General features: G+C 37.2%; 1 protein-coding gene across 3 annotated transcripts in view; it reads right to left on the bottom strand.

The window, feature by feature from the left end:
- usp28 (ubiquitin specific peptidase 28) overlaps positions 1–16436 on the bottom strand; it is a 28226-nt gene extending 11790 nt beyond the window's left edge. The window contains exons 1-11 of one of the 3 annotated variants that reach the window (XM_028466228.1): positions 16260–16436; positions 9429–9503; positions 7376–7496; positions 5379–5466; positions 4288–4450; positions 2161–2247; positions 1948–2085; positions 680–750; positions 531–607; positions 309–457; positions 95–222 (exon numbers count right to left, since the gene is read on the bottom strand). In XM_028466228.1, coding sequence (XP_028322029.1) covers positions 95–222; positions 309–457; positions 531–607; positions 680–750; positions 1948–2085; positions 2161–2247; positions 4288–4450; positions 5379–5466; positions 7376–7496; positions 9429–9503; positions 16260–16298 — 1136 coding nt within the window. In that variant the 5' untranslated portion in view covers positions 16299–16436. Of the gene's footprint in view, positions 1–94; positions 223–308; positions 458–530; positions 608–679; positions 751–1947; positions 2086–2160; positions 2248–4287; positions 4451–5378; positions 5467–7375; positions 7497–9428; positions 9507–16259 lie in introns of all 3 variants that reach the window. The other 2 variants (XM_028466227.1, XM_028466229.1) reach the window with 2 other exon arrangements.
- Between the last annotated feature and the right edge of the window lie 833 nt (positions 16437–17269).

Raw genomic sequence — 17269 nt, 5'->3', positions numbered from 1 at the left:
CCAAAGGTATTTTTAAATAGTTTCAAAAAATGAAAAAAATATAAAAAATATTTATTTTTCTTATTTGTAACTAAATTGCTGTGATGCACCTTACCTGTCCATATAAATGATTTGGGGGAACTCCAGTTTCTTGTGTATCTTCTCAGGACGCCCGAGTTGAGTGTTAAATTCAAACCGAGAAAGTTCAAATGTCAACACTGGCGGTAGCTTTTTGAACCATCTCTGTACACGAGAGAGAAAAAAAACAAATTTAATCAAAGATAACCAAAGCTTATATAAGAAATAAAAAGTCAGGAGGCGCTGCTCACCTCTCGACCTAATGTGATGGTGTTTTCTGAGAGAAGGGACTCAATCTCCTTCTCCACCATGGCACCTTCCAGGCACTCGTCCAGGTTGTTGAAGCCGTTGACTTGCAGCGGATACTGGCCAAACTGCTCGATGTTACATAATGTCTTACCTGGTAACAATCAGGAAATAAACCCAATCAGTATCAGGAATGTGGCTGCACGGCAATATTTATCAATTCGTACCCTCTTGTTTTCTTTCTGTCACAAAGGTGCCGTAGAAAAGTTGGACCATGGGGTTGTTTTTTTTGTCCTCAGCATTCCTGAAGAGGACAAAGATGACATTACGTGAACGAGTAAAGAAGGTGTTTGAATGTCTATTATTAGATGCTTACTTTCCGTTCGCAGCCAGCTGGAAAGCATCTTCCAGCCAGTCGAGAAGTTTGTGGGAAAACTCACTCACGTCCTGAAACACAGATCAACAAATCTCTTATTACAAATGTGAGAAACTAAGAGGAGTGGTGCAAGGTGGTCATCAGAGGTGTAAAGAGTACTGATATATCCTACTCAAGTAGAAGTACTGTTACTTGATTGAAATTGTACTCAAGTACAAGTATAAGTAAGTCATACATAAAATACTCAAGTACAAAGAAAAAGTAGCTCAATTAAATAGTATTCAAAGTAAAAGTCACTAGTTACTTTCATCCCCCAAGTTTATTTTTGGTAATAAATCTTGCCATTGTTCAGTTGTATACACTAAACATCTCATGTATAAACTTAAAAAGAAGAGACCAAATCATAAACAATTGGAACCTAATTTATTTTCCACAACGGCATCTTCCTAAAATAAAAGGTTTGTCAAAATAAATATACAATTTCTTTTAAAAAATAAAATCACACCAATGAATTCAATTCAAAATAAAAAAGAAATGACAAAGTATAGCTAAATTTATTAACTGTGCCATGTGGGTAACAACATAATAGAAACCCCAACCTGAACCTGAACTGATGATATGGCTGACCGTTGATCAGAAATGGCACGACTAAAGAACATATGGATTATGTTCAATGAGAAAAAAAATATCACAAAAACTCATAATTCACTCAGTAACGGTTGGGTGTAGAAATGTCACAAATTACTTTACTTCTTTTAAAAAATACTTAAGTACAAGAAAAATCCTCCAAAAAGTACAAGTTCCCCTAAAAGCTACTGAATTACACTAATGTGAGCACTTGTAATCCATTACTTTCACATCTGGTGATCACCAGTTAAAATGGTTACCACTTACACCATTACACCAGCTGAAATTTCAAACCATGTTCCAAAACTGGACTAATTGGTGTAAACACCATGTTTTAAACCACAGACAGCGACTGTTCATCGAGAGCTGTAACTGTGTTGTTTCCCCCACTGCTGCAGTGTTTATTCTCCCATTGCTTTCTTTTTCTTCAAGGTTAGAGAGCGACACTGGGTGATTTGGAGCTTGCTGTTTAAATAGCGACTACACAGTTTATCAACTTGAGATAAAAACATTATTTGAACCATCCGTCTGGAAAAGGGTTTAATGTGAGTTTAAGTGGTATTAGCAGTAACGTAGCAGTATTGTTTTGTGAATAATCAGATTTCGGTGTTTTGGAAACCATAATGTGTGCATTACTCTACCTGCTGGGCCTCGCTGGTCCTGAAAGCGTCTCGCAGCAGCTCCACGGCAGCAGAAGGATCCACAAACCGTCGGCTAGAGCCCACCATGAGGGCAAAGAGACAACGAAGCTCCTGCATGAAGGCTACGTTCCGTTTGTCCTGTTGACATTCAGTCAATCAGAATACCGTACCTGTGGCTCAGCGGGCCGTGAGGGATGCGTACTCACTACTCACCGAATGACTCTTACACTTCTCCAGCAGGCGCTCAGACAGATGGTAGTTGAGAACCAGTCTCCTGAAAACGGGCAGGTGGAACAGTGACTGCAACGAAAACAGCAAAACAAGGAGTGTGATGAGCGCCTTCCAGCCTATGATTACAAGTGGCCATTGGCAGTAACAAGGAGAGATCAGAGAGTAAGAGCAGGCATATGTTAGGCAACATGTTGAGACATTAAACGTAAAGAGCTGCTCTCAACAGAGACGTCATTCATATACAAGTGCTTTTTATGTTCAGCCATCTGCTGTGAGCCACACGCTATGAGGTCCATGATGTACCAGGAGCAGGATGTTAGCACCCATCCCTGCCTGCTGCACCCACTTTCTTTCTTTATTGTTTTAAAAAAATTTTTTTTGTTTATTTCAGCAGTCAAACACAGTTTTTGTTGTTTTCTTTGATAAACTAAACACATCATCCACTTATGAGTCTTATGTGTCATGTGCAGCGGAGATATGCCCGTCTGAGCACTTACAGATACATTGAGAGCTTTTCCATTTGCAGGGCAAATTCAATTACAGCTTATCTTGGTTTTACTGTAATTTCCCCCACAAATGAGAACAAAGGGAATATGAGCAGACATCTAAATCATGTGGTCACTCAGCTTCAGTCTGATAGCTTAATCACTTTTTTTTTTCTTTTAAAAAGAGCAACGCCTTTATCTACAAGCGCATTCTGCCCGATCTAAAACAACCAGGCGCACACGGTGTTGACTTGCCATCTCGAAAAACAAAAGGACACAATTTCAGTAGCATTTGTATTCCAAACAGCACCGTCTCATCTCTCTGTTTCTGCTCTCAAATAATGGCCCCTCTACTGTGGGTGGCTTGACTTCTAAATTGTCCAATTTAGGCAAAGAGTCCACAAACTACTATCTTATTATATACAAATTCAACAATGTGTCCACACCTTTTAGCAAACGCTACAACTTAAAATTCAATTTTGAGACAGATGGAAGGGAAAAATCTATATGTGCTGACGTGATACAGGGTGCAACATCAGACCAGCCAAGGTGTTTATTGATAGTTATGTGAGAGCTGTTGTAATCCAATAAAGCCATCCATCGTCTGTGCACACTTAAAACGAGGCTTTTTAAATTTAGTTCCATTTCATTCCATTTCAAAGAGGTGAGATTTTAAAAGAAACAACTTACAGAGTTAATAAACAAAAAGCCAAAGTTCCAACCAGTGTTTCATTTCCTTATGTGTATTTACCAGATATCCCCTACTAATTAGCCAGAGGCAATTGATTGATAGATTAGCATTTCAATTAATCAGTGTTTTTCAAATGGGGGTACGTGTACCCCTAGGGGTACGTGATGGCACTACAGGAGGTACTTGAGAGAGAGGAAGAGAGAAAAATTAACAAATAAAGTGTCAGTCTTGGTCCCACACCAGGCATGATCTGAACGGAAATGATAAAAACTATATAAATATATCTATTCAAGAGCCACTAAATCAGTGTTTTTCAACCTTGGGGTCGGGACCCCATGTGGGGTTGCCTGGAGTTTAAATGAGATTGCCTGAAATTTCTGAAAAATTGTATTATGTATTATTCTTTAAAGATTTTTTTTTAAAACAACACACTATCTTAAACAACTGTATTCTCAACTTTCACTTTGTGAATCTAGTTCAACTAATATGCAGTAAAACAAATGATCAGACCTCAAACATGATCAAAAATGAATTCTAGAAAAAAAATGTCTTTAGGGTCACCAGAAATTCTTGATATCAAAATAGGGTCACGATCCAAAAAAGGTTGGGAACCACTGCAATAAATACTGTTTATTTACAAAATGAGATTCTTTAAAATGTGTTACCACTAGTTCATTCCATCATTATGCTCTATAGGTGTTTTAAATAGTTTTCTAAACAAAATGGGGGTACTTGGATTCAGAAATAATAGAAAAGGGGTACTTGAGCCAAACAAGTTTGAAAATCACTGAATTAGAACACCAAAACGTGTAACTTTAGCAGCTGGAAGTGGACGGACATGATAGTTTTTTAGGGGACAGATGACAGAAAATTGGATTATTTTCCCTCTGACTTTCCCGCCTTCTCTTTTTTGCCGTCTCCACGTCCTCTCACCTGAATGACAGCACTGAACCAGCAGGTGTTTCCCACGTTACGAATTCCCACGGGCCACTCGTCCTGTCGGATCCAGTCTGCAGGGCTGCACATGTCGCTCTGCACTTCGCATCGCTTCCTCTTCATTCTAGCAGCGTTTTCCTCAGCGCTGGCCTCCAGAGCTCTGAGGAACATCACTTTACCCTTTAGAACACATTGATCTGACAAGTCTATTAAACTCCACATTGACTTTTTTTAACATTCCCTGCTCTGTGTATTGTTGTATCATTCAACCTGAATGAACATCTCAAAGGGAAACAGAAAACATTTTGTGTTTAGTAATGTTGATTTTTTTGGTGCTACTTATCTCAAAGCCACTTTTTTCTACAAATGTATTTGTGTTCAAAGTAGTGCTGTTGTTTGATCCTGGTCCAACTCTCAACATTTTAGTCAATGTATTTCAATTTGACATATTTACTTGTAAAATGTCAGAGAGACTGTCCTCTATGGGTTGATTGATTTTTGCTATTGGCTGAGAACAAGATCATGTGACATTTTGGGACCATCTTGCGTCACAAACAAGCACTGCTAGCCCCGCCACCTTTTATAAAAGTAGTAATGAGTAGCTAGTTAACAAAGCATAGATTGTTCATTGGAGATTTTATAGTATAGACTGGGCGTGTCTTAGCTGCTCCAGGAGCTCCGCCCATAATCAAGGCATTTCTTGAATTTCCTTCCTTGTGGTAGGTCAGGAGAAAGCAGGGGTTTAGTTACTCTTTAAAGTAAGAAAAAGTATTACTTACGAGAAAGAGTGTTCTGTGCTTTTATTTTGAAGGGTTTGTTGTTTATGTACCCTCGCACACTCAATTCATACTTCAAACAGAATTGTTTGTTTCCACAGCACAATAATATCAGTAGTTCCCTGCTGACAAGCTTTTCTCTGAATTTCAGTTTTTTTTTATTTATTTATTTCATTTGAACTTTTTGGATCGTGTCCTCTGTCCGCCTTGTCACTGTTCATTACTTTTTGTGTGAGGTTTCAAGCTTAATCAACATATGAAAAATATTAAAATAACATTCTACACATAGTGTTAAAACAAGCTCCACTCTACCTGTGAAACTCCCTCTCCTCCTCCTGAACATTGTGGGAATCCTGTAGGCTGAGTTCAATGGCAGTCTGCAGCTCATCTTTGGGAAGTTCTGCACAAACACGCCAGCACAGGTGTTAAATATATCTTCTAATACTGTAATTCTGCTGCCATTAGAGGTAGTGGACCCACACACAATAGGATATTATTATGACCATCGGCCTTCCATGTGAGTTCTTACCAGCACCATCACTCCCAACAGACAGTCACACAAATACAGCATCAGCCAATACAAAAAAATCATTCATCTGTTATATAAGTTGCACTCAGAGTCATATGGGCGTTCACATCGGGTGTATATACCCTGTACACCATGGATTCTCGAACTTGGGGTAGCAAAACACTGACAGGGGGTCACCAGATGCCTTTAAGAAACTAAGAATATTTTTTGAACAACTTGAGTCCATTTTCATTTTTTTAACCTATTACTGTTTCTTGCCATATACTGTATTTGCTCCTTTTAATGCATTTTTGCTACATTACTTCTATTTCTACCACTTCTCAATCAAACTTCAATGCTTTTTCTGCACATTTTTTCACTTTCAAGACATTTTTGACCCTTATAAACCCTTTCCACTACTTTTTCCCACCTAATGTTGCACGTTGACCCATTATTGTCACTTTTAACCTATTTTCACCATATTTTATACTAATTTTTGCCAATTTAACCACATTCACGGTTTGCCATGCCCATTACTTTACTAATTTTCCTACTTTTAAGCCAATATTAACTACTTTTATTTTTTTACCACTATTCCTGTCCATTTTTGGCCACTTGAATTTGCACCTTTTAACCAATTTCTGTGGTTTTTAAAATCCCATTTCACCACCTTTTTCCACCAATTTTGGTCACATTTAACCCATTCTATTTCTCATCAAAACAAGGATTTACATCTGACTATATACAAGGGTGCAAAATATAACAAACATCATGGATAACAATGGATATTATTCAGATAAATAAATAAATGTGGTTATCACAGATTCATAGAACAATGAACCATAATTTAGGTGACTTTATGGATGAGCCCCAAAAAGCTCCCCCCTTTATTCTCCCTTAGATGGTGCTGTCTCCATATGACTGTTTTTCAATGTTCATGTCTGTGTTCAACCACCTTCAGGTAAAGTGGGGGTCCCCGGTCTCTGGTATCTTTATTTTTGGGGGCTGAATATTTTGAGAACCACATCTGTACACGACCCCACATACTGTTTATAGACAAACAACCAGGTACACACTCATTCACACCCATGGGGCAATTTATATACTCCAGTTAGCCTAACATGAATGTTTTTAGATTGTGGAAAGAATCAAACCAAAAACTACATGAGGGAGAACATGCAAATTCCACACAGAAAGGTCACAGGAAGGCTTCCCAGCCATTACATTTCCATTCCTATGCCGATGATAAACACCTCTATTTGTCAATGTAATCAAATGAAACTCAGTTATTAAAACTCCAGGCTTGTCTTAAAGACATCACATCCTGGATGAGCCGTAACGTTCTCCTTCTTAACCAGGATAAAACTCGTGATTTTATTTGGTCCAAAACCAAGATGACTTTGTTGTAATTTGCGCTACATAAATAAAGTTGAATTGAATTGAATTAAATTGAATTAATCAAATCTGCATGTAAACCACAAGCGCTAAGCACCACCACATAGAAATACTCAAATAAACCCTAAAATGCATGCTGTGAACCAACAACCTACCTGCTGTAACCCAGTGTTTTTTCTAAGTTATTGAGAAATTCCGCATATATATATATATATGGTACACCATTGAACAAATTACATCCTATTACAAACTTGTTTTACTTTGTTTAACTACTTTGTTTTGTAATTATGGACCAACAACTGGACAGTTTTTCACAGCACACCAAATGATCTCTGACTGCACAAATGCAGTCAACCCTATGACCATCAATCAGCACCTAATGCACATCACCTGTGCATCAATGTACCTTTCTTGGCCTCCCATGGTTCTGCGGATCCCACTGACTCCTGTGGGTTTGCAGAATCCTGCAGCTCTGCAGACGTCTTCGTCAGCAGTCCGACTGCATGTCCAATGTCCCCCTGACACTCCTGAAGAAGTGAGGAAGGGAAAAGTTGATAATAAAGTTAATTTAGATTAAACACACGCCAACGCAAATGATTATGTTCTAAAATCCTGTAAACTACAGTTAGAAAACCATTGTCTGTTTTTTTTTTATAAGTGCAACCTATAAAGCTGCACGCCCGTGCTGCTGCTTTTATCACACTGTTTGTCTAACGATCTCTTTTATGAGGATCCTGTTAACACAACCTCACAGGGAATTCACTTCTGCAGCTGTATTTTAAAACATAAGCAGCTTGCTGCGGTGGAGATCTAGCACCATGGGGCTCATTTAACCTTATTTACATTCAAAGGCATTTACGCTGACTTGTGGTCTGTATGATACAAAATGTGAACTTTTATCTATATTTCAATCTTTTTGGGATGAAACTTCTGCATCCGACTACTTCAGCTGCATCCTCACTATACAGCTGAAATATTTCTGCATCCACAAGAAAACGGACCAAATTGCTGTATTTCAGGAAGTGAATTCTGTATTTTCTGTTTTCTGTAATCATGAAAAATTAGAGGTCCTACAGCCAAATTGGAGTTAAATTAAATTTTTGGATTCCCCTATGATCAGAGAACCTCAACCCTAACTGTGAGTAAGACAGGACAGACTTCACTGAACGGGAATAAGAGACGCTCCTCATAGAATGGGAGGCGCTGTGTTGACCTCCGCTATCGCCACCACTAAGCATAAAACTAAGCATAAAGCCGTATCAATATACCGACATTCTATCCGTACGCAGTGCCCCTATTTGGCCAGTTTAGGTCACGTGATTGGTCAGTCATTGGCCAGTTTAGGTGACGTACACTAAGACTAAGCCTTACCCTAAATCAAACCATAACCCTAACCCAGGGTTCTGCAACCTGCGGCTCTGGAGCCTCATGTGGCTCTTTGACTCTTTCGCAATGGCTCCCTATAGCTTTAAAAAAAACATTATAATAATGAATTGTTATTTCTTACAGATGGCATTGATGATTAATTACATTAACTTCAAATAAAATTATGGCAAAACAATTTGATAACCTAAAAATAAATCAATTTGCGCAATAAGTCTACCACCTTCCTACTTCACCTCCTACAACATCTACAGACCATCAACTTTCCCAGTACTGTGGCTAATCTTCAGTTTTAAATCCCTGTATAACTAAACTAACAAAAACACTATTCTGGAAGAAAATTGAGATTGTATTTGTGTGTGGAAAAATGTATTTAACTGTCAACATTCCGGCTTAATATGCATGCTTGATATGTTGCAAGGACCGACATGATCATGTGTTCTCAAATTGACATTATAATTTGTAGCCCTTCAAATTCATTAAATCATGAAATTATTCGATATTATCTTAACTGTATGTTTTTATACAATGAATTGCCTTCATTAGGAAGGTATTTTTTTTGGCTCCGAAAGGACTTTTATCCAGGCGAGATTAGGCAAAATGGCTCCTTTGGGAGTAAAGGTTGCAGACCCCTGCCCTAACCCTAAAAATTGTTGCGATCTTGGGTTATAACCTAACCCTAAGACTCTACGTACTTGTACTACGGTAACCGTACCAAAAGCACCGGGGGTTGTCCGTATGGCAACCGTACCAAAAGGCACTTCCTAAAACAAACCGGGGTGCATTATATGTCAATAGCCATCATCCACACACGCACGCACGCACGCACGCACGCACGCACGCACGCACGCACGCACGCACGCACGCACGCACGCACGCACGCACGCACGCACACACACACACACACACACACACACACACACACACACACACACACACACACACACACACACACACACACACACACACACACACACACACACACACACACACACACACACACACACACACACAAAAAGTCGTATCAGCCCCGATTGATCACAACAGATCCTAAAACCAAGTTAGGTTGGCCTTACATTCAGAGCTCTGCGGAGAGTCTGTTGGTCATGGATACCAGTGATCTCCCTCAGCTGGTTGATCAACATTTTGCTCTGCTGATGAAATAAATAAAAGGAAGATTAGTCCATGCATACAGTATCAATCAGGTGTCCTTTCATGGATAAGTTTCACTGTGTGATTCGTGCAGGTTCTACATGAGCCCCAAGTCTGCTTCTCTTTATTACTTACTGTTAAAACAATGCTCTCTCTCTCTCCCTCATGTGCAACTGTTGGTTTTTACCCTTTAAACATCACATATCTATTACCAAAACTATGTAGTAGAATCTAATTAACAATATCTCATTAACCACGAAGTAAATACACACTCTGTGTACATTTTAAATACAGTCACATCCTCTCATGTTCATTTGTCAGATCATGTGTTTCAAAATTAATTTCTCGAGAGCTAAATTCAGCTCGTTGTGTATATTTATTGGACACGCCCCTGATGAATTGTCTTCATATTTGTAATATTTCTTATATTTTGTGTAATGGTAATAACACTGCAAGTAAAAATGCAAGTTAGAAAACAATATATTCAATCACACAATGGCACGCTGATACACCTCAGACGTGCACCTTTATTCTGCTGCTTTTTTATTGTGTAAATCATTAAAAACTCACTGTCAATAGAGCCCTGGGCCCAACTAATGATGTCACACTTATCAGAGGGCAATATTTAGAGCACTGGGCTCACTGGCAACAAACTGGGGCATAGCAGGGATTTTAAGTGGAGCATATGACCCACATTCACAGGTTCACACGGGTGGTATATATATATATATATATATATATATATATATATATATATATATATATATATGGAGCTGAAGGACAAATGCCAAACTTTGACACCAGTCAGGAAGTCCACATGTTAGTGAGGTTCAAACAGTTTGCATTAATGTGGTCCTGTTTAGGGATTTAGGAACTAAAATATGAACTGTACAATATTTTTACTATTATATTTTTTTATTATAATGCATTAAATCTTATAATACTCTAATGATAAATACAGCGTTATACGCTCCAAGGTATTCAAATTAAAGCTGACAGATCGTGGTTAATCAAAATATGAGTCACAGAGGAACTGTTATCTGGACAATACGGCACTTTGCTTTATATTTAATGTTATTGGTCGTCCTCCTCATAGCAAGCCCAGAGCCTCTGTGGTTCAGTTTTAAAATTTCTTTAATTCTGTTTTATTTGAGTTCAATCAGCTTTCCCTAATCAGATTGCTAGCTATTTAACTTCCAGAAATCATGCCAAGCATACCTAATAGTGTGAACTATGCTATTGACTTCCTATTTCTATGGTGCAAATGTGCAAAAGGAAACATCACACAAGAACCACGTGAGAATATGCAGCGTCATATTGTCCCATAACATGTAGGTAAGGTTTTGGTCTGTATCATATATATTTCCATTTCAGGAGGTGAAGTTCAGCATTACGTGAAATTTGTCATTGATAGCAAGGTTTTGTGTCTCTTTGCTTAGCATTTACCACCTGTTTGCAGGAAAACATAGCATATACAGTAGGTGCGCAATATTCTGCATACAAGGGTATATTCCATGTCATATTTCCATTTCTCGAAGTGAAATCCATGATTTCCATCCATTTTCGGTAATCATGAAATAATTGCTTGCGGCAACCCAAATCTAGCAACATTTTTAACTGTATCATTTTGACTGATCTGATTTTTTGATAAATTATTTGAAATAGTCATGATACGGAATATTGTAGAAACAAAAAGTTGATGATAAACCTAAACCTAAAACTTAGTTTAAAAAAAAATTAAAAAATTGTGTGATTTTGTTTTTTACTATACAATACTAAAGCGCAACTTAACATTGTAATATTGTACATTTTATTTCATTAACTTTAGCCTTTTAAAAATACGAATATCTGCATTTGTTGTGTAATTGTATCAGGAGGTAAAATGTACAGGGTTCCCACACTTCTTTTTTTACAATGGTTTTTCAAATCTTTTCCAAAATATTTTACCAAATTTCCATCACTTAGTTTTTAACCGTTAAGATCTACTCAAGACTATTAAAGTGCAAACATGAGCACGCCTTTCCAGTGTACGAGTATAACAGAGGTCTGACAGTGTTCCATGGTTAGTAGAAAAATTGTGGCAGTGGTAATGCAAGTTGTATCCATCACTTATATATCATATAGTAGCATAAAATGGCGAAATAGCTTTAGACAATAGTTTTTTTTAAGTGGTGCCATGTATAGTTACAAGATTATGAGAATACAATTTCAATTTGCAGACACATTTATTAAAACAATGTACAACACAAGATGTTAGGGTTATAGTGCAGCAGATTAATTGCATATTTCAAGAGAATCGTTCACTTCGGTATAAAAGCATGAAATTTGACACAGATACTCTCTAAGGGCAACTCTTTTGGAAAAAGGAGTTGGCAACTCAAAAATTCAATAAGGCGGCCATTTTTCAAGATGGCCGCCATTGCTATTCAATGGTTATTATAAAACCAAAAAATGCTCAGATCGCCCAAGTCCTAATATGTGCATCACCCTATGGACTGCGCCCACTTGAGGTGAAACACTCAATCGCCTCAAAAAACTTGGGTGGAAAAAAAATAAAAATGCTTGAATCTGGTCAAACAATGCGTCAGCGGAAAGGTCTGGTCCTGACCTTATTTTTGAACTCGGGCGGACCAGACCTTTCCGCTGACATCTTGTTTGGCCCAATCCAAGCATTTTTTGGTTATATAATAACCATTGAATAGCAATGGTGCCCATCTTGAAAAATGGCCACCATATTGATATTTTGAGTTGCCAACGCCTTTTTCCAAAATAGTTGCCCTTAGAGAGTATCTGTGCCAAATTTCATGCTTTTATACCAAAGTGAACGATTCTCTTGAAATATGCAATTAATCAACGATTTTTTAACTAATCTGCTTCACTATTAAGTGACTTGCTTAACGTCCCATAGTAATAGCAAAGGTTGGACTTTAAACATTAAAATAAAAAAAGGTTATTCATTCATTTTCAGACCCACTTATTCCTGTTCAGGGTCGTGGGGGTCTGCCGGTGCCAATCTCCGGCCCTGGAGAGGGCGCCAGTCTATCGTAGGGCAACACAGACAGACAACCACTCACTCTCATTCACTCCTATGGGCAATTTAGAGAGTCCCATCAACCTTACAGTCATGTTTTTGGATTGTGGGAGGAAGCCGGAGTACCCAGAGGAAACCCACGCAGCACGGGGAGAACATGCAAACTCCACACAGAAAGGACCCAGGTGTCCACCCCAGAGCTTGAACCCAGAACCTTCTTGCTGTGAGGCAGACGTGCTAACCACCAAGCCACCGTGCGCCCCAAAGAAGGTTATATTTTGTTCAAAACAGTGAAATTATTCCACCTTACAGAAACTTGTTCCTAAACTTTCACCTTGGTGTTTGTTAAGTATGTCCATTCTTACTCGGGCACCAATTGTCTTTAATGCTTGGACCGTGTGGACACACACAGTCCTAAAAAGAAATGACAGGATAGGCTGAGCGAGAGAGAGAGAGAGAGAGAGAGAGAGAGAGAGAGAGAGAGAGAGAGAGAGAGGCGCTATATAAAGCCTACTTTTCCAACAGCAGGTGGACATGACATGGCGTCTAAGCGCTCTCTCTCCCTCACCCACACACAGTAGGCCCAGGACAGGCTGACCAGACTTATATGGAGCCCAGGGGTCTATCCAAGAGGCTCTTGGTTAACCTCTATTTTGGGCTACTGACATGGATAGCACAGGGCTCTGTTTATCATTCCTCTCACCGTGCCATGGGCAGTCATGGAGAGGCAGGACTGTGGGTCTCTTTTTCATGCACACACCTCCCAAGTCAACACCAGAAGAAGGACAAACATCACCACATATTTACCATTAACACGTCAGAGACTTTGTTTTCTACATTAACGTCCATGCGCCAATAGAGAAATAAGAAAGTTATATATGAATAATACTGTACATATATATATGCACATGTGGGGTTTTTGGATTGAAAATATTAGAATTAAGATACTTTTTAGAAGAAATAAAAAGGAGAAACATTTGAGAGGAATCCATGTAATCTTTTAATGATTTTATGACCATTTTTCTAAATATTTCTTCATTATAACGCGTATTGTTGCCGTGTCATTTATTGTGCTTTTCTTATTCTCTTTTTGCTTGATTTTTGCCGTGAATGTGAGCATCCGATTGTTTGAATTTCCTTTGACGTGTCATATGCCATGTCCTCTTTAGGATTGTTTCCTATCATTAAAGCAAATTGAACCATTTAACGCTGACATCCTCCTAAACAAAGCATCAAATCCTAATGACTCTGCCTTTCTTTTGCAGTATAATCCATCAAGTGTCCATATTCCAAAAAAATGAATAAAAATGAACAACTTTACCACACATGAACATATTTCCTATCCTCATAAAACTTCTTCTTCTTCACCTTTTAAATACTTTTTGCTTGGGAGGCTCTGATTAACTACTTAAAACTAACTTCAGAAACATAAACAAATTTGGAAGATGTCTACATTCATGTAATTAAATAATTAATATATATATACATATATCTTCCTATTCATGTCTTTGGGGTAAATATATAACAAGCTGTCATAACAGCCAAAATGTGCCTATCCGGAATTGACAATATATCTACAACACCATTTTGACGAGTCTAAATAACTGTTGGAGATATTGCAAATGTCATTCTGCTTAGGCTAAATTATATACATTTTTCTATTCATGTGTACATCATGAAATATATCTAAAAAGCCATTTGTCCTCAATAAACTTATTTTTTTGATATCTATAACTTTCATTCAGCATCGTCATAATGACTCGAGATATCTATAATGGCATTCCCAATAGGCATGAATAGGAAAAGTGACGTAGATATGCCTCGTCAGAATGACTTTGTGGTTCTCCTAAATGTTATTTTTGACTGTGTGAAATGAAATTGCAGATGTCTCAAACCAATCTCCAGAATAACTATTAACAAAATGTTGCTACTGACACATCAAACGTCATTTTGAGTCGTCAAATTAGTAATTAAAGATATACAACAACACTTTTAATGGTCAAAGGATCAAGTTCAAGATATCTTATCTTACCTCTTTTTTGACACTTTTATGTTATTAAAGATATCTTTCATTACAATTTTGACTAGTTAGAATAACATTTTAGATATGTATAATGTGTAATGTTTTATCTCTTATAGGCATCAATGACAAAAGTAGGGATGCAACTTTTTCACTACCGATACGATACCAATATTGCGGCCTTAAATATTGGTTAAACATTGATACAATATCAGCACAAATCATACATTCTTTTTAGGGATGTAACGATTCACTCAACTCCCGATACGATTCGATTCATGATACTGGGTTCATGATACGATTCTCTTACGATTTATTTTACAAAATGGGACTGTAGACAAATTTTTTTTTTGGGGAAAAAAAACTAGAAAATACGGTACTATTTTCCTTTTATTTTTCATTGTCAAAAGAATTCCTTGATAAACTATTCAAAACAATGCAATTTAACTAAAAATAAATCTTTAATGAAATAAATAAAGGAATAATACAAATGAAAATTAAAAGTGCAACTGAAAATGTATTTTGTGCCTTAACAATTGGACTTTAAAAAAAAAAAAAAAACGTGATTGCAATGATTTATGTCATATTTGTCATATTTGTTTGGACCAGCAGAGGGCGCTGTAATACAGTGGTCGGTTGGCATGCGGATATCTTGCAGTGAAGAAGAGAAGCTACGCTAGCAGACAGAGCTAATAAAAAAACGTGACTTTTACAGATAGTCAAGTAATATTACAGATTTTCTTTAGGTGCTAAAGGGGCAATGAATCATTTATTAACATTTAAGAGTAGAAGGCAGCCAGAAAGAAAGTATTAGCAGACTCCGCCCGCCGCCTACACTTCTGCTGGTTAAAAAAAGTACTGCGATTCAATTTTCAGAAAATCGATATCAACCGTGATACCTATGAATCGATTTTTAACTGCCTTACGATTAATCGTTACATCTCTATTTTTGTAGTAATGTTAGAAAAGGCTTGATCATGTGATGTTACTCAAACAGAGAACACTAGTCAGCAACAGTAGGTATGAGAGAAACCGACATTTAATATTAACCAATTGGTTACATAAATTTTAACCTTCAACATAATATCTACAGTATTCTACAATTAAATAAATATAATATAATATAATATATCAGAGGTTTTAGATGCAGTCCGATATTCGTTTTCTGGCTGATATCGGACCAATATCAATATCAGATCAGGACACCCCTAGAGAAAAGTGATGGTTGTAGATATCTGGAATGTTTGTTTTGACAATGTCGAATTAAATTTCAGATATTTTTAAACCATTATTATCCAGAATAAAAGCGAATGTCATGGGTCTGCGTACCTCTGTTTTCGAACCACTGCTGTAGCCATTATTGCCCTCAGGTCAAAAGGGACAAGCACATTAGTGCCATAATAACATGTAGTGAAATGTGTAGCACACTGGTTGAAGACTGTAATGATGACATTATGATTCCCCTCAGGACAGTATGAGCTACCCATCCATTCAAAATGTTAAAATAGAATATTTTCTATTAAATGATAATGATACATTGATTAAATGTGTTGTTAAAAAGTCCGTTTATTCAGGGCACATTCAACCTTCAGGGTCCAGCTCAAATCAAAGGTCGGTTAACGTTAGTGGGGTATGATCGGGCACGCAAACATGTCACATTCTTATTAGTCATTATTATAATTATTATTATCCGTCTACGCTCACCGTTGAGTTCTCTCCATTGTCACTCGGTTCACTTCTCATTGCAGATTAAACTCAGACTTCCACTCGCTTTTCTTAAGTTGTTTGTTGGCCTCAAACGGTTTCAGGTCCGATTCAAAGAAACTCCATCTGTCAAAGGGCGAGAGCGGCCGGCCAGCTGTGCGCGTTCACCCTTAAGAACAGCGCGGGCACGAGAAGAAGAGCGAGCACGACGTACGACGTGCGCACACCCGTGATTTGCCTAGCAACGGTTTCCTATTGAATCACTTTAACGTCTTTAAAATCACAATAAAGTTGAGCGAAACTCACACTTTTTAACACTAACTGTAGTAATTTGAGATCAGTTTGATAAGGGCCTAACTTTAGCTTTCTTCATACTTATGACTATGAAAAAAAAAAAAAAAAAAAAAAAAAAAGTCATACAGTTACAAATGAACATAAACATGTGGAGGACCAACTCTGCCAGTAATAAGAACAAAACATTAGAATATCTATTAAACGTTATTTTGTATTGTTAAATTAGTAATTAACGACATCTATTTTAATAGTCATGTATATATACACACAAGCAGAAAATCTAAATCTCAATTTACAGATGCTTTAAAAAAGGATCATACATTTATATGGAATATAGATTTTATAATAATAATAATAATTATTATTATTATAATTTAAGTTGTGTTGATTACTGATATTTAAAAAAAAAAAAAAGGCTTGATCCCTTGGAGCCTTGATGCGTCAAACATATTGTTAATATTATTGTATATCAAATGTTTTTATGTTGTACAAGCATTCCAAAAGTCAATACATTTGTCCAAATCAGAATGAAAAAAATTCATAGGAAGAAGTCATAGGAAAAGAAGAATGCAATGTTTTCTTATTTGTTTAATTTTAATGTATTGTATTAATTCAATATATTTCACACACACTAAATTAAAAGGTGCAAAAGGAAGAAAAAAAAAATACAGTTAAATTTGTGCACATTCCTTCTTTTACTTAAACTCAACCAATTA

The sequence above is a fragment of the Gouania willdenowi genome, chromosome 14, assembly GCF_900634775.1.
Source record: "Gouania willdenowi chromosome 14, fGouWil2.1, whole genome shotgun sequence".
In the NCBI taxonomy this organism is placed as follows: domain Eukaryota; kingdom Metazoa; phylum Chordata; class Actinopteri; order Blenniiformes; family Gobiesocidae; genus Gouania; species Gouania willdenowi.
Note: the sequence above shows the minus strand (reverse complement) of the source record. Positions and strands in the feature narration are given on the sequence as shown.